The sequence below is a fragment of the Schistocerca serialis genome, chromosome 9, assembly GCF_023864345.2.
Source record: "Schistocerca serialis cubense isolate TAMUIC-IGC-003099 chromosome 9, iqSchSeri2.2, whole genome shotgun sequence".
Classification (NCBI taxonomy): Eukaryota; Metazoa; Arthropoda; class Insecta; order Orthoptera; family Acrididae; genus Schistocerca; species Schistocerca serialis.
In genome coordinates, this window is record NC_064646.1 from 94,661,384 (window position 1) to 94,688,555 (window position 27,172).

The window sequence follows — 27,172 nt, forward strand, 5'->3', positions numbered from 1 at the left end:
GATTTTGACTTAATATTTGCGACCGAGGGCTTATTTGTTCTAATATGGTTATTACCTTATTTTTTATGACATACTCCAAAGAAACTTCTAAGTATGAGGGAATATCTAAACGTTGATTAAGTATTACGCTGTTTTGATCATTAGAACTTTCGAAACACTAAAGGTTAGTGGACATTTATTGGAAACGTCGTCTCATATGTTGAACAAGTCTTAATAATTATAACAATTGAGAAGAGGGAAGGAATACAGCGAAGTAAACGAAAGGAAGGTTGACACTGGGGCTACAACTAACAAAAGAAATGGTTTAAGTAAGAAAATGAGTAATGCGTATCACACAAAGAGTAGAACCACATCACTACAATTTGTTTATTTCTTATACATTTGGGATTAATAATGCGATAGCAGGTTACAAAATAGATAAGATTTATAGAGAAACATTTTAGAACAGTTACCATAAAATCAGAACTGCAGGGTATTCCTTCAGCCGTAATGTTAACTACTCTGTAGTCCATTTCTATTAGCTCCCTTTTACACTTTTATCTCTTCCGTATTTAATCAACACTTAGCATGAAATGGAGATGCAGTTAAACACGTCAACTGTGTAAACATTTTTTTCTTTTTATCTTGAAGCCTGTAAATGTGACTTGCGAAGAGTTTTAGCTGAAGGCAGTTACATACGACCGTAGTTTCAGTGGCTTTGTCGTAGTTTCAGTGGCTTTGTCTGAAGGAGACAACATACGCAAGTCCTATTAAGCCTTTTTTCTAGTACGGATTCCCCGTCGGACGTAGGATGATGTCATAAACCTGTAACAAAAAACAAACAGTATTTTTATTTCATTGTTCAGTGTCAGAGAAAATTCAGAGTATTTCTTGTAATACTTAGATAGCATTGTTTGTCTTTTGCTTAACGACGAAGAATGACAACTGTGTATCATGAGAATGTAAAACCAATAACACAATTCATGGAAACCTTTGTTTGATAACAGACATTTTGGTGAGCTTAGAGCCTTGCCTACGGGCAATCAGTAACTACGCAATGAATCAAGCGCCTGAGGTAAATGAGCGAACGATCAGTCCCTAGCCAGCCTGAAACAATTGGGTGCCAAAGTTGATTTCATAACACTACTGACTTCAGTCAAAGTGAGCTTTGTAGTTATTCTGTTCTGAGCAACAGATACATGCACGAGTCGTTATTTCTGTGATATTTGAAGTGTTTAGTTCAACCTTCACTCGTGAATGACACCGGATTCAAAATTCGCTGTAGCAAAGAAAAAAACGAAATATTAACCCTGAATGTAAATGTTTCTGTACTAAAAATGCAAGAGGCCCTTATTCTCGCCACCGCAACGATTGGTAACAGTGTCAGTACTGCTGAGATACAGATGGAAAAGCAAATGTTAAAGCCTTGAACAGGCTCCTTTTATTTGTCTTCGTACTCGAGAATAATGTTGTATTGGCCGTTGGCTGTGGAACAATAGCTACCATATCCCGTGTAATAGTCATGCAGTTCCGCTACAGATTTTACTGTCAAATCGGATAATGACTATCAAATAATTACCATTATTTGAACGTCAGTTAATGAAGTCTTTGGACAGTTTACAATGAGAAGAGGAGAGGGGAAGCAGATCGTCACTGAAATTGTCAACTTTTAGAAGGGGAATGGTGTTTGAGCACTCTCAGTGGTAACCCAGCCACTACTTTCATACTGTCATGCATGTCAGAGCATCACATAACACGACATTCAAACAAAATTGTAAGGTTATCACATGGTACAGAAGGTATTAAGTTTCTTGTGGTTGCTACTGTTCGCAAGAACTAGTCGTTAGTAAAAAGGCAACAGTAACCACTAAAGTTTATACCAATAATTTATTTCTTAGTACCTGGAAAACGTTTTACTGTGCAACATACGTGTAACGTAGTAACTAAAGAGTATAGTAACAGTTCACTTTTTGTATCATCAGCACACCTTTAATTCATAAATTCAACATTTAACCCTTCTGTTCCGTGGTTGCTGTGGCATCGTTAACAAGTACTTGTTAATTTAATATTCAAAGGTGGCACAATTAGCTCTGTAATGTGAAAATTTAAGCAGTTTGTCTGGGCACTGTCCCTGAACCTGCGCTATGGTACGAAGTTGCCGTAATATGTTGGTGCTTATTACATCCTAACTCTGCAACGTCGTTAGCCAAATAATAGAGGGGAACACACATGAAACTTACAATCGAAACTTACAATCGAAGGGGGAATCGACAAAGCTATCTCTTGTGAAAGAACAGACATGTAATCAAGCAGAGTAAGTGCACTGCTTGTCACCTTCACTGAACAGTAAGAATGACTACTGAGTCTGAACACTGCGCACTATGGTAATACTTAGTGACAACAATAAGCTCCGGTGTGGAACAGAATATGTTTACTATTAGTAGGTCACCTAACCTTGGGAAAGATGTAGAACTATGTAAGAGATATTTTCATTTAGTTGATTAATAACGCAACCAGCCACAAATACTGTTTAAACATTTTATTTTAGTGCCATAACCTGTTTTTCGCTGCCATGCCCGTCTTCAGATGGCTAATTTGTCGTCACGTATATGTTTTGATCAACAGCATTTCGTATGCTCCGCAGCACGTTCCAATAGATGGCGATTTGTGTTGTGGTGCATGTGGTTTTCTAGATCGATGTGTATGTTCTTCAATTCCATCACAGGACACACAAGTGTATGGGTCATGTGCTATGCTCAACACGCATTTTAAGAATATTATGAAGTGTGCCACAGAAATTTGTTTACCATGTGTGCGATGCGGTGGAATTCAGAAACATACATTGATCTAGAAAACCACATGGACGACAAAAACAGAACAAATCCCCATCCATCGGAAAGTATTGTAGAACTGACGACATGCTGTTGATCGAAACATCGAAGTAACGAAAAATATTAGCAGTCTGAAGATGGGAATATCAGCCCGAAACCGGTTATGGCACTGAAGACTTTGAAAAGTATTTTTTCTGTTTGAGACATTCACCAATTACCGTAACGGCTGCGGAGTTCACATGATCCAGCATGGATAAAATAACTTCTTTTAATTTACATTAAGTCTGACTACAACAGATTTTTATCTGTTCTAATTGCCTGACAGTTGAAAGTTGCTGGAGGACAGGTTTAAAAATTTGACTTCACACAAAAATGACGGTAACACTATGGGGAAGTACCAAATTACATGGAAGGCTGCATGGAGAAAACTCAGCAAATTATCCTCATCTGGAGACGTAACGAATTCACCGTTGGAGAGAGAAAGTTCACAACACAATCAAATGAGCAACGTTGCTTGCCAGAACAAGCAGCAAGGTGCTCAAAGTACAGATCGCCCCCACGATCAGTGAAGCGTGTGCCCTTTTCGTAGCCGGAAGACTAAGTGCCACGAAAATTACCGGGTGGTTATATCTAAACTTTCCCTACTTAACACGTTATGACACGGAAACTAATTACCGTACAGGTACCATACTTGGTAGCATTAATGCCCGGTGTATAGGGTGCATGATATCCATGCGCCACACCCGCCACCGTACAGTTTCAACTGTGGTCATTAGGTGCCGTGATCAGCCATCGTGATTCATAGTCACACGCACCTGACCAATCGCAGTGCACTTGTTGACGTGACAAGAGCCTGGACAAAATGAGCACGGCATTATTGCTGCAGCTCTGTCATCAATACAACGGTAATGCTGCAGCTGCACTTCGAGAGTATCGCTGGCTGAACGAATTACAGAAGGGTCCTCTTTCTCCACCTGCTGAGCGAAATGTGCTGAAGTTCGAATCAACAGGAGGATTTACCGTCGCTCCGGGGAAAGATTGCACCACATGTTTCATAAAATCCCTGTTACTGTGGTGGGGTGGGATGCGCTGCGCGCAATTCCGATCGTCAGGCAGTGCGCGTGCTGTGTCACGACAGTTGAACATCCCATGGTCCACTGTACAGAAAGTGCTTCGAACCATTCTCAAATGGTATACGTACAGAATCCGTATCCTACAGCGGCTTGCACTATAGGACGCGCAACGACGTGTTTATTTCGCTCTCCACTTTCCCGCAAGGATTTAAGTTTACGAGGGCTGGCCCTGGACCCTCCTATGGACAGACGAAGCTCGTTTTTCTCTGAAGGGTCAGGTGAACGCACAGAATTACCGAGTGTTGTTATCTTCACCTCCAGTCAATATGCATGAAGTCCCTGAGCAAGGTCAACGAGTCACCACATGATGTGGCTTCACAGCTACGTTCATGATTGGCCCATTGTTTTTTTCAACAGGCTGGCGCTCAAGGACCAAAGACGTGCAGCGTAACTGGTCAGCGTTACTGTGATATGCTTCGCCATCATGTCATACTCGCCCTATAGGACAGACGCACTGAACTCAACAGTTTTCATGCAAGATGGGACCCCATCGTACACTGCGCGTGAAGTTCACCTGCTTCTCCGCAACACATTTGGAAACTAATTATCAGCGTATCGTTTCCAAATGCTTTGCCGCCACGACCACCTGTTCTCACTTCCTGTGATTTCTGGTTGTGGGGCTACCCGAAAGAGAGGGTTTACCAGGGGAACATCCACACATGTGCTCATCTGAAGCGCAGCATATCAACAGAGGCAGCCAGCACTCCTACGGAAAAATGTTACAACTTAACTGATTCCTTGACAATGCTACCAAGTTTGGTCCTTGTGCGGTATCTATTTTCTGTGACGTAACGTTAAATAGGGAAAGTTTAACTGTAACCACTAGGTAGTTCTCCCTCAACACACTACTTTCAAGGAACTATACATGGAGGTGATGACTCAATGCTATTGCCAGTTTGACAGATGGTAATATCTATTGCATGAAAAAACGGGGGAAAAGCAAAAACTTTCCACTCTTTGCATGAAAAATGCGCATTAACAAACAAGGCTGGTACTAGCCTAGATCAACGTCTCCTCGATGGGTAAGTCTCTTGGCGCCAAACTATGTTGAATGACCAAAATTTTAGAGATAGCGGTCTGCACCACAGAATCTAGGCTTCTGATGTTTGTGCAGGAAAGGCAGTGGTGGTACAGCAACCCCTGCCCCTAGGTGTGCCATGCGCCAGCGCTGTTCAGAAGAACTTCACGTGAGGCTGCATACTCACTTCGTAACAACTGCCTGTCTCCCTAGTTCCGTATGGTTTCTAGAACGAAACCGCTTTCTTCTCCACTCTGTTTTTATCGTTGGGCAGTGGTCGTGCCGTTTTGTGTAAGCGCAAATGGATATCTCTGGAAGGATAACAACTCTGTTCTTGCAAATCCAGCTGCGTAAATGAAGTTAACCCCATATGTCGTGCGTCGCGAATTCGCGTCATACCAAAGCGGCGCTAATAATTCGAAGGTTATCTGTTACTGAGCGCCAGTGATTTGAGGTGTAGCTTCCACACGAAGTTACCAAGGATTCTCACACGTGCTGTCCACTCCTTTGTACACACACACACACACACACACACACACACACACACACACACACACACATACACACACAGTGATACGTTATGTCATTTTTTGCTCCAATGAGTGCATAAAATAACCAAAAATAGTAGTCGAGCTCATTGTAAAGATCTGTCCAAAACACGGTATTTTAACTGTTCCATGTGAATACATTTACCAGTCAGTTGTACACATCAAAAATGACAATGGTAATTACTGCACATACAGCTCTATCCATGACCATGCAAGGAGAGAGAGAGAGAGAGAGAGACACCTTACATTTACCAAGGAAAAAATAAACATAAAGCTCTAAACACCATTTTCCACCAAGGAATAAAACTTTACAATAAATTACCAAAAGAGATTGAAGAAATTGCAAAAATACACTTGTTTGAAAAGGCAGCTAGAAAGTACCTGTTATGCAATAAATTTTATTCATTGAAGGATTACTTAGTTGATAAAGTCATACAAATAAAAATAATAACAATGATTATAAAATATCCAACATTCCACATAACACCTTCATTTGTTTTTTCCTTCTTTTTTCCTTTCTAGAAATACTTACACCCAAGCTATGCATAGCACAATACTAACACCTCCTCCTCTTTCTGAGCTCAAGCATTACATTATTTAGTAAGTTATTTGTAAAAAAGCATGGTATACCAAGAGCAAATCTAATGATTGTTTCTAACTAGAAGTCAGTAAATGTGTGTGTATACGAATTACCGTATTTCAAATTGATCTATATTTGTAAATACTTTGACATGTCCTATATCTTTTAGAAAGGGATAAAGCTACTACTACTACTACTACTACTACTACTACTACTGCTGCCAAAATTGTCATAAAACAAATTGTATGTCAGATGAATTCGCAATTGCGACCAATGACTACAACCAGCTTTAGAATGGAATGACAAAATTCGTGCCTGACCGGGCCTCGAACCCGGATTTCCCGCTTATCGCGAGGTGCTCGCCTTAATGGCTCTGAGCACTATGGGACTCAACTGCTGAGGTCATCAGTCCCCTAGAACTTAGAACTACTTGAACCTAACTAACCTAAGGACATCACACACATCCATGCCCGAGGCAGGATTCGAACCTGCGACCGTAGCGGTCGCGCGGTTCCAGACTGTAGCGCCTAGAAGCGCTCGGCCACTCTGGCCGGCGCGCTCGCCTTACCATTAGGCTATTCGTGCACGTCTCACGGCCAGAAGGTCTATAACTAAATCCAGTGTTTTAGGTTCAGAATCTCGCGTAAATATTGTCACAGATGTGACATACCGAGTTACACCCCAACATGCGTAATATACTCGTACCTTAGATGAGTATCTACAAGATTTCGCTATCGGTTACAGAACTTTTGAAGATTTTCTTTAAAGGTGAAATTTGGTCAGTTATTAAGGGGTCAATGTGTATTCTAGGATATTTGTGCTGCCTTTCTGATGCCACCATCTTATACAGCTAAAGGATAAAATTTTACATACCAGGGCGTGTACAGATGCATATGAAGTCACTACGGCCGCCACCGCCCCACGTAGTTCGCAAACGTAATGAGAAAGGAAACCGTTATTAGCGTAAGAGGTACCAACCGCAAAGCAACGTACAATGGCTTGCGGAGCGCATCTGTAGATGTAGAAGACAGAGCTGATACGAGATATAGGTGTGGCTTACCTGCACGCGTGGGTGCTGGGACAGCATGTAGATCACTGCTTCTGCAACATCTTCTGCTTCCATATAATTCAGCTGGTTATATAAGTCTTCCGTCCAGTTGGTGGTATTAGTGAGGATCTCTGTCTTCACCATTCCTGGGGATATTTCCTGCACGGAAGGCAATATCAGTGTAAACGATTGTGTGTATCTCCATAATCATAATTCAGAAGAAAAAAGATTACTTAAGTGAAATTAAGTCCGAAAGAATAATTTGTCTTTTTTCTCCAAATTAAGCTGCTTTCACTCCGTAATTAACTACGTGAAATACTAATATCATTAAAGTAAGTCCAAGACATGAAGGATAGAAATAGATGTGCGAATTTTATTGGATTAAACCACAAGTCTCGCAGCACATTCTACATCCTTAGTCACCTCAATAGGCGAACCTTTTGCAACTAACTTTTTCCCATTTTAAATGGAAGTAACACTGCTGTAGAGAGTTGAAGGACGGAAGTAACATTCGTATGCAGTGTGACTGCCACGTAACGTCTCGATAAAACTTTGACCACACACAGGAAGAACCCTTATGGTATAATACAGAAGGTAACAAATGAGAAACAGAAATGAGATTCAAAAACAATAATTGCAATGAAGTCAGATGGTCCTCTAGACGTTACAAAGCACCCCGTCTTCAGGCCACAAGTGGCCCATCGGGGCCATCCGACCGCCGTGTCATCCTCAGCTGAGGATGCGGATAGGAGGGCATGTGGTCAGCACACCGCTCTCCCAGTCGTTATGATGGTTTTCTTTGACCGGAGCCGCTACTATTCGGTCAAGTAGCTCCTGAATTGGCATCGCGAGGCTGAATGCACCCCGATAAACGGCAACAGTGCATGGCGGCCCGGATGGTGACCCATCCATGTGCCGGCCACAGCCGACAGCGCTTGACTTCGGTGATCTGAAGCGAACTGGTGTATCCACTGCGGTAAAGCCGTTGCCAGACGTTACAAAGGGCGGGGCACTATTCGCAACACAGCGTGATGATCACGGATATTTCAACGCCTGCTCTGCTGCGTGCTCCCATACTGGCTGTAAGATCGGCAAGCGGTTCTTGCCGTAGGGGCTCCATTCCTTCACCGGCACTGTCACTGTCATTTTGCACGTAGACATTCTGCAATACGTCTCCCCAACGCATCCCACACTTCCTCAATAGGGTTTAAGTCGGGAGATGGGCAAGTTAGTCCATTCGTGTGATACCCTCTCGTTGCAAGAACTGGTCCACACGCTCAGTTCTATGCGGCCACTGATCTGTAAAAACGATGTCAGGGCTGAATGCGCCCCTGCAGCGACGCACATGGGGAAGGTGTGCAGTGTCACAAAGCTGACCAATGTGTGTACCCTGTTCACAGATTTGGAGGTCAGCTCGCGATGCAACATTATGCCTCCGAACACCTGGGACACCAACCTATTACGAGGGTTGCCCACAAAGTAGAGCACCGCATTTTTCTCTCAGCCGAAAACAATGCTACGAATGTAAAACGTTACGTATGTATTATCTGAAGTCTCCTGAGTTAGCGCACAAAGTTCCCGTCAGTTCAGACAGATAGCGTATCTGCAGAACAGTTTCAAAATGACATCTTTAAGTGATGTACCTAGAAGCAACGCGCCGTCATTGAATTTCTTACTGCAGAGAAATAAACTGTGGAGAATATTCACGAACACTTGTACAGTCCACCGAGCATCTGCTGCCGATGTACGATTAGTCGCTGGGCACGGTGGGTGAGGTCATCAGAAGGCAGTTCGGCGGAGCTCTAAGATTTGCAGAGGTCGGGGAGACCATCCGCGGCTGTCTTACCTGACCTAGCCCCCTCGGACTTGTTTCGGCCATTAAAAGATGCCATTCGTGGAGGACATTGAGGAGGATTAGGTGGTGGTTCACACAGTGGAACACTGGTTCCGCCACCAGGACAAGGATTGGTACCTACAGGGCATACTCCCACTCGTTTCGTGCTGGAGGGAGGCCATAGAACGAGATGGGGATTACCTGGAAAAATAGGATGTGTAGATAAAACATTCTTTCGTTTGTGTAATTCCCATTATATTCAATGAGTAATTGTTGAAGAAAAAATGTGGCGCATTACTTTTTGGGCAACCCTCGTATGTTAATTTTGGACGTACCCTCATATGGTGAGTGGCGGAAATGTGTAATGTTGCCAGGAACATTGTTGAACATGGTCGTTTCGGTGAGCCCGGTGTCTGAAACATGGAAGTGTGTGTCTTCCATGGCGCATTGCACGCTGGACAGCCGATAATACGTCACATACTACACAGCTCCTCTACTGCCTCAGTAGCACGGGCACTGGTCAATGTTCCATACTGAGCTGAGTGGCGAACTATGTGGGATCCAGCAGATGAAGCAGATGGTGTGAACACATCTACATCCCAGCAGGGTGGGCAACAGAAAGTGTACCATTCCCCATGCGTAACCATACAGTACTTTAGTGGACTGCGACGTCGATCTTCCACAGGTAGCTGTTAAGACCATTCTACAGATACCGAAACAGTGGAGACTCAGTCATTCTTCATTAATGGGTATGGTGTGCGCTCCATTATTTTCCTGATGCTTCACCACTTTCGCTACCTATTCCACATTGCCAACTCATACTGTCTATTTAGGACTGAGCCGTGGGCGGCTCGCACTGATGTCGTTTGTTCTTTGGCAGTTTGTCGCAATCGAGTGGTGCCTAATTTATCCCTTAGTTACTATCATAACGAGTTGCTGACTTGCCTCCGCCAGTGGCAACAGCAGCAGCGCTTATCGATACTAGTACTGCTGTACCATCTTTGGTGTGACCGCTCTATTTCCGTGTGGTGGTGGTGGTGGTGTGTGTGTGTGTGTGTGTGTGTGTGTGTGTGTGTGTGTCAGTCGGTTGGATGGATGGGACAGAGCAGCGAGGAAGTCTGCACAGTGCGATGTCAGGTCGGAACCACTGGAGGCGTGCACGTGCAGTTGGATTGTGAGGCGCTAGCTGCGAGATCTACAAAGTTCGTTGCCCACCGAACCTGGACACTGAAGCTGAGTGATCAGTTTACGTGTTATGAAACCTGAACTGCTGTGACATCTCTTCATTCATCGCCTTTGCTGCTAGCGGGGATGGCCCAGGAAGCAACAATGTATGGTGTGTTGGAGTCTTCTTCCAGAATGGTCTAACTATTAAATTGGTTGTTACTTATCAGTGAAGTGCACCAACGGTATTTTCTGCATTGTGGCCCTTAACGCCCCAGTTACCTGGCCCGGTCGTTAGCGTAATTTTCCGGCGGTGTCTTTTCATCGCCTTATTGATGGTGCCCGGCACGGCGTGTAGTTCGACAGCCTTTTAGTTGGTTGGTCATATTTTTTTCTTAAGAGTGGTTATTGGGCCCTGGCTGTTTTTAGATGCCAATTTTGAAGACGGCTGATATTTTCGGTTGTCGTACCGTTGGTCGGGCGGAAGGGAATTGGTTAGGTTGTTGGTCGGTTCTTCAGCCGTCCCTGGGTCGGGTTGCCATTCGATTAACCTTACTCTTGGCTGCCTGTCTCACCTCACCTTACATTAGAGCTACCTCCTCAGGCTGACCCTTGGAACACTTCTGAGCACCATTGTTCTGTTGGTTTTAGATTGTGATTTTCATTTTAGTCTGATGTACTGTGCGACGCCTTCAGCCGTCTATTAATTTAGTTTGTTTTAATTTTAAAATAAGGCCTTCAGTTGACTTAAAATTTGAAGATTGATTTGTTTAAAAACTAAATTTTGAAATTTTTTTCTACCTGAAAAAACAAAAGGCGAATATCACAAAGATGAGAAGAACATAGAGTTCTATGACGAACTCAGCTCACCCCAACACGGATGTTGCTCTTCCTGGCGACGAGGTCCTTCCTGAGGCCTTCCAGGAGAACCCGCACTGCATGCTTGGTAGCGGCGTACATCGCTGTCTCACTGTTAGCTGGTGGTGTGTGTCCCCAAAGACTGGAAACAGTTAAGTCTGCATCACATTTTCAGCAGCACACGTACAGGCCTTTAATTCAGTTAAATATATTCCACTGAAATCAAAAAGGACGATGAGGCCCCTGATATATTTAAGTGATATGTACGAAACGCTTCGGCATCGTCAAACCATTGTATACAGTGACACGGGTTATGGAAGCAGCAAATAACGTTTCTATCAATATTAATTTAATACTATGTAACGTTGTGTTTTCCAAACACCGAGAGAAAATTCAGCTGGAACATTTATAGAGTAAAACTGTGATGCAAAAAATTTGAAGTAGGAAACTACCAACAGTATTGAAATACGGTGAAGTACAAAGAATGATAGGAAAGATTTGGAAGGTATTTACATGTGAGCAGGCTACTCAAAACATTGAAGCAAAATAATTTCACCCATTTCGGACTTTAAAACAATTCTTAAATTTTCATCAGAAAAGGCTAATTTTCCCAGATTTGGTTTGAGGAGGATGAATTATATATGTTATGCCTCAGAGGTCGATAAACTATTCATCAAGCATGTTTGTGAAATAAAAGCTTTTCTCTCTGAGACTCCTTTCTTGTCTGGAGTCCTGGCGTCTTTCAATGGAGGCACTTCATTTTCAGTCTTTTGAACATGGCTGCACTACAACTACGGTTACAGAACAGCAGGTTTAATAGACTACCAACCAGTTGCAATAAATGGTCTTTTCCAAATAACGCTTACCATGGTTTCGACTGATTTCAACCCGTCTTCCTCAGAAGGACACTTTGTTTTAGTATTTTCAACTTTATGCCCATATATTTGGAAACAGCCTTAGATATCGTGGCAGGCAGAAACCACCTATTCGAACTCGTTGCCTTTCTATTACACCTGCTGTTCTGTAACCGTTGTTTTAGTGCAGCCATGTTCAAAATGTTGAAGTTCCTGCCTGACAAGGTGTGTAAGGCAGTTTCTACATATCTGGACGTCAAGTTGAAAATGGTTGAATACTTTGTCCTTCTGAGGAAGACTGATTTAAATCAGTCAAAATCATGGTGAAGGTTATTTGAAAACCATTTATTGCACCTGGCTGGCTATTACACCTGCTGTTATTTTCAATCGTTGTAAGTGGAACGTAACACATTTCAGCTGCTTTTCCACCGCTCATTTCGTTAGAGTCGGTGCAGAGAAAGCAAGTTGCTGAATAACGTCATAAATATGGAACAAACTGACACCTAGCTGGCTCCTGAAGTGTCTTTACAAACGAGTGAAACAAATCTGAAGTTGTATATTGGGAAAGTAGACCTGTTTCCACCACGCTTTCCTCTGTAACGTTGCCTATCGCTGTTACTAAACCAAAATGCAATAAATCCTTTACATCCGAAAGTGATTCTTCAAGATTTGTTCTGTGAAACATAAGTTTTTGCGAAAATGTGAATGAATGATTAGACGTCTTAGACTATTACGTTTATGTCCTGATCAGCCTCCGCTATAAACAGGGGAAAAGCAGTTGACTTCAGATCAAGTGAAGAACAAAAAAGAAGCCCCTAAGTAAATCGTGGTCAACAGAATCACCAGAAAGAATGTCGAAAGAAGTTTGATACTGAAGTATTGAATATCAGTTTTAGGTTTTGACGCTGTTGAAACGATAATGAATACCACAATAGGCAGTTCGAGAGAACTTTACACCCTCAAGAAAGCAATCACTGAGGTTAGACAAACCAAGGTACAAAGGAGGCAAATATTTCAACAGATCAACGAAAAAAAGGGAGTACAAATCAGTCACTCAGGAATGAAAACTACGAAGTGCAGTGAATCTTAAGTTGCATAGTTGGAGGAGAAATCGTGAAGCAAACCAGAAACAAATGATCATCTGAACGACCGATTCATCATACCAGAGTCAACACAGCCTTCAGTGGACGTTAACGTGAGGGCGTCAACACGGAGACTGCACGGGAAAGGCAATGGAGAGTGAATACATCGAATTGGTACGTTTGGAATATGTACGAGGATGGGGGACCGTTTTTGGTGACGAGATATAAGAAACGCGTGTCAATTTGAGACATCAAGTTTAGTATTAGAGTGATGAGTTTGACAGTTTGGAAAACTTGCTACCAAATAGGGCAGTTGGCGGAAAGTGAACAGTTATTCATATTGGTTTGGAAATTCCATGTGACTAGATACATACCATCTGACTTATCACCCACACAAGTACGAAATTAGCAAGAACAGATAAATGTGTCCAGAATTACAGAGTCAGCTTGACAGTTCATACATTTTAGTTGCTGAGAAGATGATAACCGATGACTGGATGGCTTCCAGTTTGGATTCATGAGAGTAAGGGCACGAGAGTGGCAGTTCTGACTACGCTGTGTAGGAGAGGCAAGGCTTAAAATATCAAGACGCTTTGTTGTGGTTCGTTTGGAAAAGCGTTCTATAATACAAAAACTTGAATGGTGTCAAAGTTTCATAAAAAATGTTTATTTGTATATCATAAGGGCTGACAGTAATGCACACTAAGTGCAAGGACCAAGAGGTAAAAATAAGTGTCAGATCAAGGGCGAAGTGTTAGAGTATAAATACCTTAGGCAAGAATGCTACAGTTCTCTCCTATGGTGTAATATGTTTAAGAAGGAAGGACAGTAGTAATAAGTAGATTTATAAGTGAGACTGAACTTCATACTGAAATGATAACCATCAGAATCATCGATAACTATGGTATCAATGAAAGAGGAAGAATTACAGTACAGGGGAATGAAACGCACAGTCTACCTGATAATATGGATCGCGAGTATACCAGATGAATCCCGAACTCTTGAGGACTATCAGAAATGATATTAGCAATTAACTTTAGGGCAAAATCAGAGGACCAAATGAAGGACTACTAACTTAGAAGCAAAATTCAACACTTAACGAAGGAAGGAGGCTTTAAGGAGCAAGACTATCACAGGCATAGACGACATTCCTCGCGAACAGGAGATTATTTGTATCAAACATAGGTCCTAATATGAACAAATTTGAGAATGTACGTCTGAAAAAGCATCATATGGAAGCGCATGAGGTAGTGGGAAAACTGGAAAAGGAGAGGATCCGTGCGCTTGATATGCCCTTTACACTAGGATGCTGAAAATAATGGGCTGATCGGATAAAAAATGAACATGTTGAAAGACGGCGAAACTGACAGATTCATCGACTTGCACACTATTGGTATCTGAGATGCAAATTACATAGAGTGATAGGTAGATCGAATTAATTTTAAAATAGCGTATTCCTTTGTTTTTATTAAATATTATCCGATAGTTATTGCCAATACATGAAGTGCTAGTCGTTATATTTCTTGAGAATCACGTTTGGCTGAGCTGGCAGTTTCAGACAGCAAGTCAAAGCGGATCAGTGGGCTAATTGTAAAGGTGACGCAAACACCAGGTAGGACAGACTTCGGCGAAAGTAGTTGTGTGCACTTGACAAGGTGAGAGGACTCCCGTCGCACGCAAAAGTGCAACAGATAACTGAGTGAGTTGACTTCAAGTGCTACTCTCAGATATAGAGGTTAGTGCAAGATAGGATGTCGTGGCGAGTCGCATCGAACTTGTCAAAAGACTAATAAGAACCACATCATTCTGTGAAGATGAAATAAAAAATAAAAATGCATGGAGATTAAGTTTTCCGCTACAGTACAAGACAGCACTGTGCTCTAACTGAGCTTCATTAGTAACTTTATCTTGGAACTCTTCCATCTGGTCCGTGTTTGCAAAGAAAATTAATAATATTGGAATTTTTAGTCCGCCTTGATGCAAACAACTTGTTTACTTACGAGTTGGTCCAAATGGCTATGAGCACTATGGTACTTAACAGCTGAGGTCATCTGTCCCGTAGAACTTTGAACTACCTAAACTTAACTAACCTAAGGCAATCACACACATCCATGCCCGAGGCAGGATTCGAACCTGCGACCGTAGCAGTCGTGCTGCGCCGGACTGAAGCGCCTAGAACCGCTTGGCGACCGCGGCCGGCTTACTTACGAGTACTTCATTCCCCAAACTAGGAATAGCATAGTTATACAAACACATTATTACATTTTTATCGTTAGTATTTTGAATGTAGTTTTCTGTGGATACTTTCATACTATCTCATTTATTGTACGTTATAACATGTTCGTAAGAATTGTCGCTGTTTGCGGTATATTTTCTGTGTTTTTTCTGTTGCCGTTTTTCTGGGCAGACATCTGCATCTGTGTGAGCGGCTGTTATAAACAAATACTAAAAAGTGAACTTATGTTTGTCAGCGTTACACACTTTCAAAAACCACATAGTATAAATGTAATGTGTGACAGGGTTTGTGTATGTATGCTATTGCTGCATGTCTTAGATTTGAAGAACCTGAGGCAGTGCGTCACAAATATCGACATTTTTATCGGTTGTAAAAAGTGAACAATATTGTTAAGGGTGAACCAAAAATTATTTGTATTTTATAAACCTAATTAGTATAAAAGAGTTAATGTTCTTAAAACAACTAATATGCAGCAATCATTTAAAAAAGGACCTTTATTTGAAAGATGTCTAGGGAAAATAAAAAAAGGATCGGAAATAGACGCGTTTGTGCGGCTGAGGACGAAGGACGTACTTTATGGTACACACAATGTTCTGTTTCGCGATACGGAAGGCAGCCATTGAGCAGTTACACATATTTTATGTAAGTTATCTGGTATTCTGCCAAAATAAACTATCGTTATCACAAAATTAATTTCCTTGTAATAGTTGTTGCCTCAAATGATCGCAGCGGCTAATATTTTTAATAAGCTTTTTTTTCAGGAATTTGTGCTGCGACAAGCTCATCTTCCGGCACAGCCTCTGGTCAGCCATTACGAGCCGAAGTATTAATTTATTTTTCAAAGTGTTAACAGTAACTGTAAATGCGAGAGACCTCGATGTAAGAACCTTTATAAATTGCAACATAATTTCCGTTAAAGTTCATTTTTTAAATTATACAGATTCCACGAGTTCAGTAAGTTATATCTTGGCCGCTCGATGGTAACAATCTAAATTCTGTTGAGCCTTGCTTTGCAATCAATAAATTGAAATAACAAAATTACATTCAATTCAGTTAACGTCAACTATATTTTAGTTACCATGTTCAAATACTGAAGTTCGCACACGAATAACAGTGGCATTTCAAGAACCCATCTCATATTTACTTATGCACATAAGTAAAAGTGGTAAGGAAAGACAATATCCGTAAGAGAAAGAATCATGACGCGACAGACGCCAACGCGACAGACGCCAACGCGACAGACGCCAACGCGACAGACGCCAACGCGACAGACGCCAACGCGACAGACGCCAACGCGACAGACGCCAACGCGACAGACGCCAACGCGACAGACGCCAACGCGACAGACGCCAACGCGACAGACGCCAACGCGACAGACGCCAACGCGACAGACGCCAACGCGACAGACGCCAACGCGACAGACGCCAACGCGACAGACGCCAACGCGACAGACGCCAACGCGACAGACGCCAACGCGACAGACGCCAACGCGACAGACGCCAACGCGACAGACGCCAACGCGACAGACGCCAACGCGACAGACGCCAACGCGACAGACGCCAACGCGACAGACGCCAACGCGACAGACGCCAACGCGACAGACGCCAACGCGACAGACGCCAACGCGACAGACGCCAACGCGACAGACGCCAACGCGACAGACGCCAACGCGACAGACGCCAACGCGACAGACGCCAACGCGACAGACGCCAACGCGACAGACGCCAACGCGACAGACGCCAACGCGACAGACGCCAACGCGACAGACGCCAACGCGACAGACGCCAACGCGACAGACGCCAACGCGACAGACGCCAACGCGACAGACGCCAACGCGACAAACCCACCGATGGAGGACTCAGTTCCCATATCATTTATGTCCTACATTACTTCGCATGCTCCATTCGCGAGTGGAACAATGACTGGAGGGGAATATCTTCACACTACATGGTGAAGCGATACGAGTGAGATGCAGATTTAGAATGTACCTGTTGATGTGGATGATGAAGCCATCGTCGACGCCCCTGCTGATCATGTCTTGCACAGCCTCCCTGGTGCAGACGCTGAGACCCAGGACGTTCACGTCCAGCATGCGTGTCCATGTCTCGGTACGTCCGCCTGTGATGTGCAAGATGGAGCTGAGTATTTTGTGACATCCTCAGAAAATATTATCGAGCTAATAATTTAAATTAACTTTTTATGGAGCGACTACATCCATCGTTTTGGCTTGCACATTCTTCTGTAATGGCTAAAATTACGTCTTAGGTAGGATAAGGGTGATGGGAAATGAATATTCGACGCAGTGCTTTTGTAAGTTCCTACATGAAGTTCTTCATCCCACAAGCGTTTGAAATCTGGTTATGTTACAGTTCGGCTGGCCTGCGTGATAATGAACAGTTCTGTACTCATTCAAAGCTCTACTACTACCTAAAATATACTTACTGTCCACTCACAGCTCACCCTAAAATAATCATTGTGACCCAGCAGACATTGGGGGGGGGGGTTCCAATTCTAAGTTTACATAATTCACCATGAATTTATCTGTCACCAAGTCATGAACACTCGACAGAGTTCCAAGTAACTCTCAGTATTTAGGAACTACAGTTCACTAAAACTAATGTGCATGTATTAGTAACAACTGCATCTTTCGGACTGTCTTCCTTAATACCTATAGGATTTGAAGTCTCAAAAAACTTCATATATCATTTTAAGATTTCCAAAGAATATTAAAACATTTTAAATTGCAAGCATTGTCATAGTGGAGTGTTTAGCAAGAAAGCCTTGTGATCGTGAAATTGCTGCCTCCACTGACTACTTGCAGTTTTCTACCTTTATTGAAATTCAGCATTTAGGAACAAGTAGAAATGTTAATTATGTATCTAAACATTTTTAGTAATCTTGACAAATTTTAATCACTAATCACATAGAAACGCCAGTACTGACAACATTCGGTACAGAAATGCAAAATTTTCAATAGAAAATACTTTTATTTCTAGAGCTTTAACAGCATTGTTTATGTATACACTTCTTAAACTTGAAAACGGTATCTCGCGTCTTAATTAAATTTCTGACGAGCCTTCACAAATAACATGTTTTATTAAAAAGTACCACTTAATTCTATTTGTTAATAGATAAGAAACCTAAAAGTAAAACGAAATTGTTTGGGGATTTGAAAGCTGACATTGCCCAGAAATCTGTTTCCTGGAACAGCAAGACTGTTCCAAAAATTAAAAAAAAAAAAAAACACGTGATAAAATCGCTTGCTATGAGACCTAATCCCTATTAAGATTTGTTAGTGACATTTGTCGATAGCTGAAAGCACAGCTTAATTGTACGGTAATTGTGTAGTCGCTGGTTGAAATCTGGTGGAGGTTTGAGAAACATTTCAATTTTGCTCCCACAACAAGCAGACTTCCTCTTACAAAATTTATCAGCTCTATGAAACAAGCAGAACAAAGCTCTCCTGCAGTCTGGGCAGGAAAGAAAAAAGGAAAAAAAAAGGCAAGGTGCGTACCACAAGTTCCGTCAGGCTCTGTGTCCGTGGGCATCTAAAGGCCATGGTTTCTTCGTGCTAATGGACAGAGATTATTCTGTCAAGTACATTAGATCAAGAAGTGTGAACTAAGCTTACTCACCGAAAATCGCCCTGATACACTCACGCTCGCTCTTCGCTGATTGGCTGTCACTTTATGGCCATAGCTCCACAGCAGAGCATTGCAGAGTTTTTTCTTTCAATCTGAAATACTTTGTTCGGCTAGACGGCCACCAATCCAGCTCTGACCTGACCAGGTTGTTCTCCACTGTGTGTAGCCTAAAATCTGTCTTTAGGCGAAATTACGAAAATTTCCCCATTGCCGTTGTGGATACAAAAAATACAGCATGATTCAAATGTCATGTTACATAGGACAAAGTCTAAACCGTGATTGACGTGTTGTCTAACAGAACGAGGTCTTACTCAAGCATGTAGAAGGAATCGTCTTTATAAACAAAACTGTCTGGTGAACATGGGCACTAAACTGCGTACTGTAAGAGCTATGACAACATATTCCATAATGTGAAACATCTCTTCTACTTAAATGCTCAGAGTTCTTCAGATACGTATTTTAGAGTACGTTACTACACTTTTTTGCTTCATATGATTGTTTCTGTCCGCACCCGGAGCTTGGTCAGCGCAACAATGTCAATCCTAACGGGCCCGGGTTAGATTCCCGTCTGGGTCGGAGATTTTCTTCGGTCAGGGACTGGGTGTTGTGTTGTCCTAATCATCATCGTTTATCCCCATCGACGCACAAGTTGCCGCAGTGGCGTCAAATCGAAATACTTGCACCCGGCAACAGTCTACCCGACGGGAGGCCCTAGTCACACGACATTTATTTTTATCATCGTTCCTGTCGTATCTCTGAACAAGACATATATACGTGTATATATAAGCTCTCAGATATCAGTAGTAACAATCTGAGGGCGAAACATGGTAGCGCGATTCCAACCAGTGTTTTAAGACGAGGTCTGTCTTGCCAGAGTAAAATTTCATTAGTGTTGGTCGAGAACTCTGAGGCAGAAGAGGTGTCACACTGCCCTCACATCGGTGATGGCAGATCTTACCACACTCAAGGCCTGATTTTTTTTTTTATATGGCCAAGAGATTTAGATGACTTAACTACGCCTTAAGTCGAATTCAAGGTAAAATTCCCTAGCATAGCGTAAAGCTCAATTGCAGAGTTAGGCTCGTGATTTTTAGGCCGAGTTTGCAATAATCCCATGTTTTGTTTGTCGGTTAAAAAAGCCTCCTCCAAATAATTATTCACCACATCTTATTGATAAATTTGCTGTGGTTATTAAATGTTTATGTAACTTTGAAATTGAAATAATTTATTAATCTGGCACTCAGCCATTATAAATACTTACAAGGTCATTGGCAGGTATTTCGCCATTATTAATACTTGTCAAATTATTATTGGTCATGGTGATTTCTGAAGCTTTTAAATAGACAATTTAGGAAATCCCTTCTTACAAGTTATTTAGTAGTTAACGGGACACAAGCAAACTTTTTATTAAATTCATTCTTAGTAACCATCTTCAGTCACTGCTGCTGCTGCGAATTGCTGAAAACCACTTAGAAAAAGGCTGTCATCTATAGAGGTGAGTAAAAAACTTCAGACCAAAACAGAGACATTGACATACCACAACATGTCATGTACTCTAATCCAGCAATTCCGTCGCACAAGCCAGATTCTTTATCACTTGTAAGTTCTTATTCGAATACGCAGTCAAATAGCTCATCCAAATGTTAGTTGTAAGTTTTTCATGTAACGATCTGATGAGGGTTTCAGTGATAATGAAATTGACACCCCCACACACACCCACACACACCCACACACACCCCCACACACACACACACCCCCACACACACACACACCCCCACACACACACACACCCCCACACACACACACACCCCCACACACACACACACCCCCACACACACACACACCCCCACACACACACACACCCCCACACACACACACACCCCCACACACACACACACACACACACACACACACACACACACACACACACACGCATCACACACACACCCACACACACACCCACACACACACCCCCCCACACACACACACCCCCCCACACACACACACCCCCCCACACACACACACCCCCCCACACACACACACCCCCCCACACACACACACCCCCCCACACACACACACCCCCCCACACACACACACACCCCCACATACACACACACCCCCACATACACACACACACACACGCATCACACACACACACACACGCATCACACACACACACACACGCATCACACACACACACACACACGCATCACACACACACACACACGCATCACACACACACACACACACCCACACCCACACACACACACACGCATCACACACACACACACACGCATCACACACACACACACACACCCACACCCACACACACACACACCCACACCCACACACCCACACACACCCACACCCACACACACACACACACCCACACCCACCCACCCACACCCACCCACACACCCACCCACACACCCACCCCCACACCCACCCACACACCCACCCACACCCACCCACACACCCACCCACACCCACCCACACCCACCCACACCCACCCACACCCACCCACACCCACCCACACCCACCCACACCCACCCACACCCACCCACACCCACCCACACACACCCACACACACCCACACACACCCACACACACCCAGTGTCAGTCATTTTATACAGCGGGGCCATTTTGATCGAGGTTAGTGGTTTGTTGGTTACATATGCTGGTTTGTCGCTCGCGGATTTCGAAAGGAATGAAAACTTTACTAGAACTTTGGGATGCCGCAAGTATTGTGATTCCTAATGAGAGTTTCTAGCTTTCTTAGTTTACAGTTGGGGCACTTGGTTCGGGACATTTTTGTGTGTAATTGACATTACTCTTAACTATGTAAAGCTTAGGCAAGTCATGTAGCTACATGTTGATACTTTGATAACCTATCACATGCTTTTAACATAAATGGTTGGGCAACATATGTTGACTTGTGTTAGCAATTAGCCGTTAGCATTCTAGCTCATTATTCGAAGTCAGCTCACTCAGTCTATAAATTATCTGGTTATCTTTCTGATAGTGCTGGTCAGGCGCAGTCTGTTAACTGCTACAGCCGATAAGATTGCAAGTTTATTTTGTGAACGCAAATGTAAATCTACAAACTTTATTGCTGCTAACTGATTAACAATTCCACCTAAACAAAGCGTCTTTATGCTTTCTTAATTGCCTCGTTTTGTTCTTGCATCTGCTGCGACTACTTGCCCTGCTTTTATTATTGTTGTGAGCTCTAAATTGCTGTTTGTTCGGGTTCCCGCCTAAATTCACTATGAACGTTGATCGGCTGAAATGCTGGGCTCGATAGCTACTTCGGAAATAATGACTGTCTTAGGACACTAAATGGCACCGTAGTCAGCGACCTACGACAAACTGCTATCAACTAGTCTTCTATGGGCTGCAGCAGTCATGGAAACAACTGCTCTCTGGAGTTCTGTAGTATTTTGTCCATTGCCTTTCTGACGTATCAGTGACACTTCGTTCATGCTTCATTCTTTTAACTATTATCTGTACGTTGTTGGCGTCTAGTTGCATCCAAACACAGCTTCTAAAATCACTACTACTGCTGCCGCCGCCGCCGCCGCCTTATCAGGTATCATGACCAAGTTTCAATTGAAACTTCCGGGCTGAGAGGCCGTGGTCGATGAACAGAATTTTATACATCGACCATGGCCTCTCAGCCCGGAAGTTTCACCTGAAGACAACGCCGGCCGTGAAAGCCTACATTGTATGTTTATGTTTGTTCGCTATCAAGATGGACACGAAGTCTTAAGCTAAGCCCTAAGAAGTCATGTCGTTAATAATATACCTACAGATGGTTAGAGAACGTTTACGTGAAAAAGTTCCTATTAAACTCATCTCTCTAACACGATTTCTGCACAATCGTCAATGTTACCTTATCGAAACTTTGTTTCCGTATGCCCTAGTCCAAGTTTAAACCACGGGTGGAGTAGCCCCGCAAAACTGTCCGAATTTCATTTGTGACCACGGTGCCACAGCAAGCACTTCGAACCAACCCTGCTAGTGAACGCCTGCGCCCACAGATTCGGCACAGTGGCTACAATGCAAGTATCAAGTATTCTCAGAACACAGCAACAATCAGCCCCTGCCACTTATTGTTTTATTGTAAAATTTTCCTAGTACCCTTTGTGTTTACTTAAATATTGAACTGCGGTGACGGAGGATTAATTTAGAAAGGTAAAAAATCGCCTATTCTCAATGTGGGTTTCCCTAAACGCTAACATCTTTGGCAGTTCACATTTGCTTTGGAGTGGTTTCTGGAAATAAATTTTAACAAACGGCGACCATTTCTATCTCCTTCCCCATCCTCGTGCAACTGAGCTTGGGTTCATGATTGAGAACGAGCCTTGTATACGATATTAAATTTTGCAGCATTCCTTTCATTCCTGAATAACCCTATTTACGTCAGCAGTCCATTTTACTTTCAGATGTGTAAAGTGGTTAGTTTCTCCAATTTTTAACCCAAAACGCAACACTTGTTGCAGCATGCAGAGAATCCTCCTTGCATACATGTACCTCAAATGAGGGAAAGTATTTCCACTTCTGATTAAAAATTAATACAGTCTGCAGCGCTGTCAAATCTTTAGCAGTGTGATTCAGTTCAAGGCGACACAAATGGTAAAACCTACAGACAATTCAGGTGAGCTGTGAAGGATGTCTAACAGTCGGTTGTTTGATGTCAATATTTCCTACGCTCAGCTTTGCTGGATACGGCCGAATAGGCGACAGAATTTTCACTCCATCTGTTTTCTTTACTAGTTTCTCAATACGTTTCCTCACAAACTGAATATCCATCATAAATACACGATTGCAGTATCAGATTGGATACGTCCTTTCTTGTATCTACGCAGAATACTCAATAAAATGGACTGCTGACGTAAATACGGTTATTCAGGAATGAAAGGAATGCTGCAAAATTTAATATCGTATACAAGCCTCGTTCTCAATCATGAACCCAAGCTCAGTTGCACGAGGATGGGGAAGGAGATAGAAATGGTCGCCGTTTGTTAGAATTTATTTCCAGAAACCACTCCAAAGCAAATGTGAACTGCCAAAGATGTTAGCATTTAGGGAAACACACATTGAGAATAGGCGATTTTTTACCTTTCTAAATTAATCCTCCGTCACTGCAGTTCAATATTTAAGTAAACACAAAGGGTACTAGGAAAATTTTACAATAAAACAACAATAAGTGGCAGGGGCTGATTGTTGCTGTGTTCTGAGAATACTTGATACTTGCATTGTAGCCACTGTGCCGAATCTGTGGGCGCAGGCGTTCACTAGCAGGGTTGGTTCGAAGTGCTTGCTATGGCACCGTGGTCACAAATGAAATTCGGACAGTTTTGCGGTGCTAATCCGCCCGTGGTTTAAACTTTGACTAGGACATACGGAAACCAATACCGTCTTCTGCTTCTCCAGACCAACGACACCTCTTATTAACAGTAGGCCTCACCCAGTACCCCGCAGTAGTAACTCGGAAGTTGAGCGCCGTCGGGGTTGGCTAGCGTTCTGATGGGTGACCGTCCGGGTCCGACGAGCATCGTTGGCAAGCGGGGTCCATTCAGACCACGTAGGCCTCATTGAGGAGCTACTTTCTAATAAACTGAAAATGGCCAGGAGAGCGAATATGAATTCAATTGGGACGGAAAATCTGTCCACTGATCACTACAGTTTTATGAAATATCGCCGGTGCGAAACTTAGCTTGCCATTTTCCTCACATAATATTCTACGACCCATGGGCGAAGGGCAACAGGCAAATTTCTGGTAGTCATTTGAGGTTATGACCCACTGTAGACTTAAAATAGGTACGAGCATAGCTGAAGTTCTCAGATATGTGGCTTAAAGACTTCTTAAAAGCTGTAGAATCCAATACGTTGACCTCGACAATGAGTGTTCAGAGACAAGTGTCGTCAGGAGTGTCCCAGAGAAATGTGGCACCACCGCTGTTATCTACATCTACATCTATACTCCGCGAGCCACCTTACGGTGTGTGGCGGAGGGTACTTATTGTACCACTATCTGATCCCCCCTTCCCTGTTCCATTCACGAATTGTGCGTGGGAAGAACGACTGCTTGTAAGTCTCCGTATTTGCTCTAATTTCTCGGATCTTTTCGTTGTGATCATTACGCGAGATATATGTGGGCGGTAGTAATATGTTGCCCATCTCTTCCCGGAATGTGCTCTCTCGTAATTTCGATAATAAACCTCTCCGTATTGCATAACGCCTTTCTTGAAGTGTCCGCCACTGGAGCTTGTTCAGCATCTCCGTAACGCTCTCGCGCTGACTAAATGTCCCCATGACGAATCGCGCTGCTTTTCGCTGGATCATGTCTATCTCTTCTATTAATCCAACCTGGTAAGGGTCCCATACTGATGAGCAATACTCAAGAATCGGACGAACAAGCGTTTTGTAAGCTACTTCTTTCGTCGATGAGTCACATTTTCTTAGAATTCTTCCTATGAATCTCAACCTGGCGCCTGCTTTTCCCACTATTTGTTTTATGCGATCATTCCACTTCAGATCGCTCCGGATAGTAACTCCTAAGTATTTTACGGTCGTTACCGCTTCCAATGATTTACCACCTATGGCATAATCGTACTGGAATGGATTTCTGCCCCTATGTATGCGCATTATATTACATTTATCTACGTTTAGGGAAAGCTGCCAGCTGTCGCACCATGCATTAATCCTCTGCAGGTCCTCCTGGAGTACGTACGAGTCTTCTGATGTTGCTACTTTCTTGTAGACAACCGTGTCATCTGCAAATAGCCTCACGGAGCTACCGATGTTGTGAACTAAGTCATTTATGTATATTGTAAACAATAAAGGTCCTATCACGCTTCCCTGCGGTACTCCCGAAATTACCTCTACATCTGCAGATTTTGAACCGTTAAGAATGACATGTTGTGTTCTTTCTTCTAGGAAATCCTGAATCCAATCACAAACCTGGTCCGATATTCCGTGAGCTCGTATTTTTTACACTAAACGTAAGTGCGGAACCGTATCAAATGCCTTCCTGAAGTCCAGGAATACGGCATCAATCTGCTCGCCAGTGTCTACGGCACTGTGAATTTCTTGGGCAAATAGGGCGAGCTGAGTTTCACATGATCTCTGTTTGCGGAATCCATGTTGGTTATGATGAAGGAGATTTGTATTATCTAAGAACGTCATAATACGAGAACACAAAACATGTTCCATTATTCTACAACAGATTGACGTAAGCGAAATAGGCCTATAATTATTCGCATCTGATTTATGACCCCTATATATACTTAAATGATCTGGCGGTCAGTGTGAGCAGCGATCTGAAGGTATTTGCTGACGACGCTGTGGTATATGGGAAGGTGTAATTTGAGTGACTGTAGTACACAAGACGACAGACGAAATTTTCAGTTGGTGTAATGAACGGCAACTAATTGTAAGTGCAGAAAAATTGAAGTTAATGCAGATGAGTAGGATCTCGCTTTGTGAAGAACTATGTGCAATTTTACCTGCCATGAAGTTACGGATCCTGTCACATATTTGATACGATACTATGTGAGGTCAGGTGTTTCTCACCAGGCGGCGCAGGCGTAAACTGGCTGTCGTTACCTCCGCCTACGTGTATCATTGACAAAGAGTCCGGCCCCGGTAGCCGAGTGGTCAGCGTGACGGAATGGCAATCCTAAGGTCCCGGGTTCGATTCCCGGCTGGGTCGGAGATTTTCTCCGCTCAGGGACTGGGTGTTGTGTTGTCCTGCTAATTATTTCATCCCCATCGACGCGCAGGCCGCCCGAGTGGCGTCAGCTCGAAAGACCTGCACCAGGTGAACGGTCTACCCGACGGGAGGCCCTAGCCACACGACATTTCATATTTCATTGACAAAGAGAACATGCCAAATTATGCAGACTCGATATTTGTAAAACATTTTCTGAAGATGAAAGCATCGTCTGTTAAAATCTGTTGCCTTAAATAAAGGAATGTAAAAAAAAAACATTTTGTGGTTGCAGCACAGGACCTTTCATTTTTTTCGGCCGATACTGAGTCCAACGATTTATCGGTCTTACCTTAGTCGTCGCAAACCAGCGTACGGTGAGTGACGGAGGGTACTCTGTACCGCTACTGGTCTTTTGATTTCCTGTTCGAGTCGCAGAGTGAGGGAGAAACGACTGTCTATATGCCTCCGTATGAGCGATAATTTCCCTTATCACCGTGGTCCGTACGCGAAACACACTGAAGTGCCAAAGGCACTGCCACAGGCAAGCGTGTTCAAGTAAAGAGATATGTAAACAGGCAGAATACGGCGCTGCGGTCGGCAACGCCTATGAAAGACTAGTGTCTGGCGCAGTTGTTAGATCGGTTAC

General features: G+C 43.2%; 1 protein-coding gene across 1 annotated transcript in view; it reads right to left on the reverse strand.

Annotated features, from left to right (window-relative positions):
- Positions 1-357: 357 nt before the first annotated feature.
- The window catches only part of LOC126418911 (dehydrogenase/reductase SDR family member 11-like), a 70,417-nt gene continuing 43,602 nt past the window's right edge, over positions 358-27,172 (reverse strand). Inside the window, exons 3-6 of the mRNA XM_050085933.1 lie at positions 17,154-17,283; positions 11,006-11,135; positions 7,150-7,296; positions 358-804 (exon numbers count right to left, since the gene is read on the reverse strand). Coding sequence (XP_049941890.1) covers positions 763-804; positions 7,150-7,296; positions 11,006-11,135; positions 17,154-17,283 — 449 coding nt within the window. The 3' untranslated portion in view covers positions 358-762. The remainder of the gene's footprint in view (positions 805-7,149; positions 7,297-11,005; positions 11,136-17,153; positions 17,284-27,172) is intronic.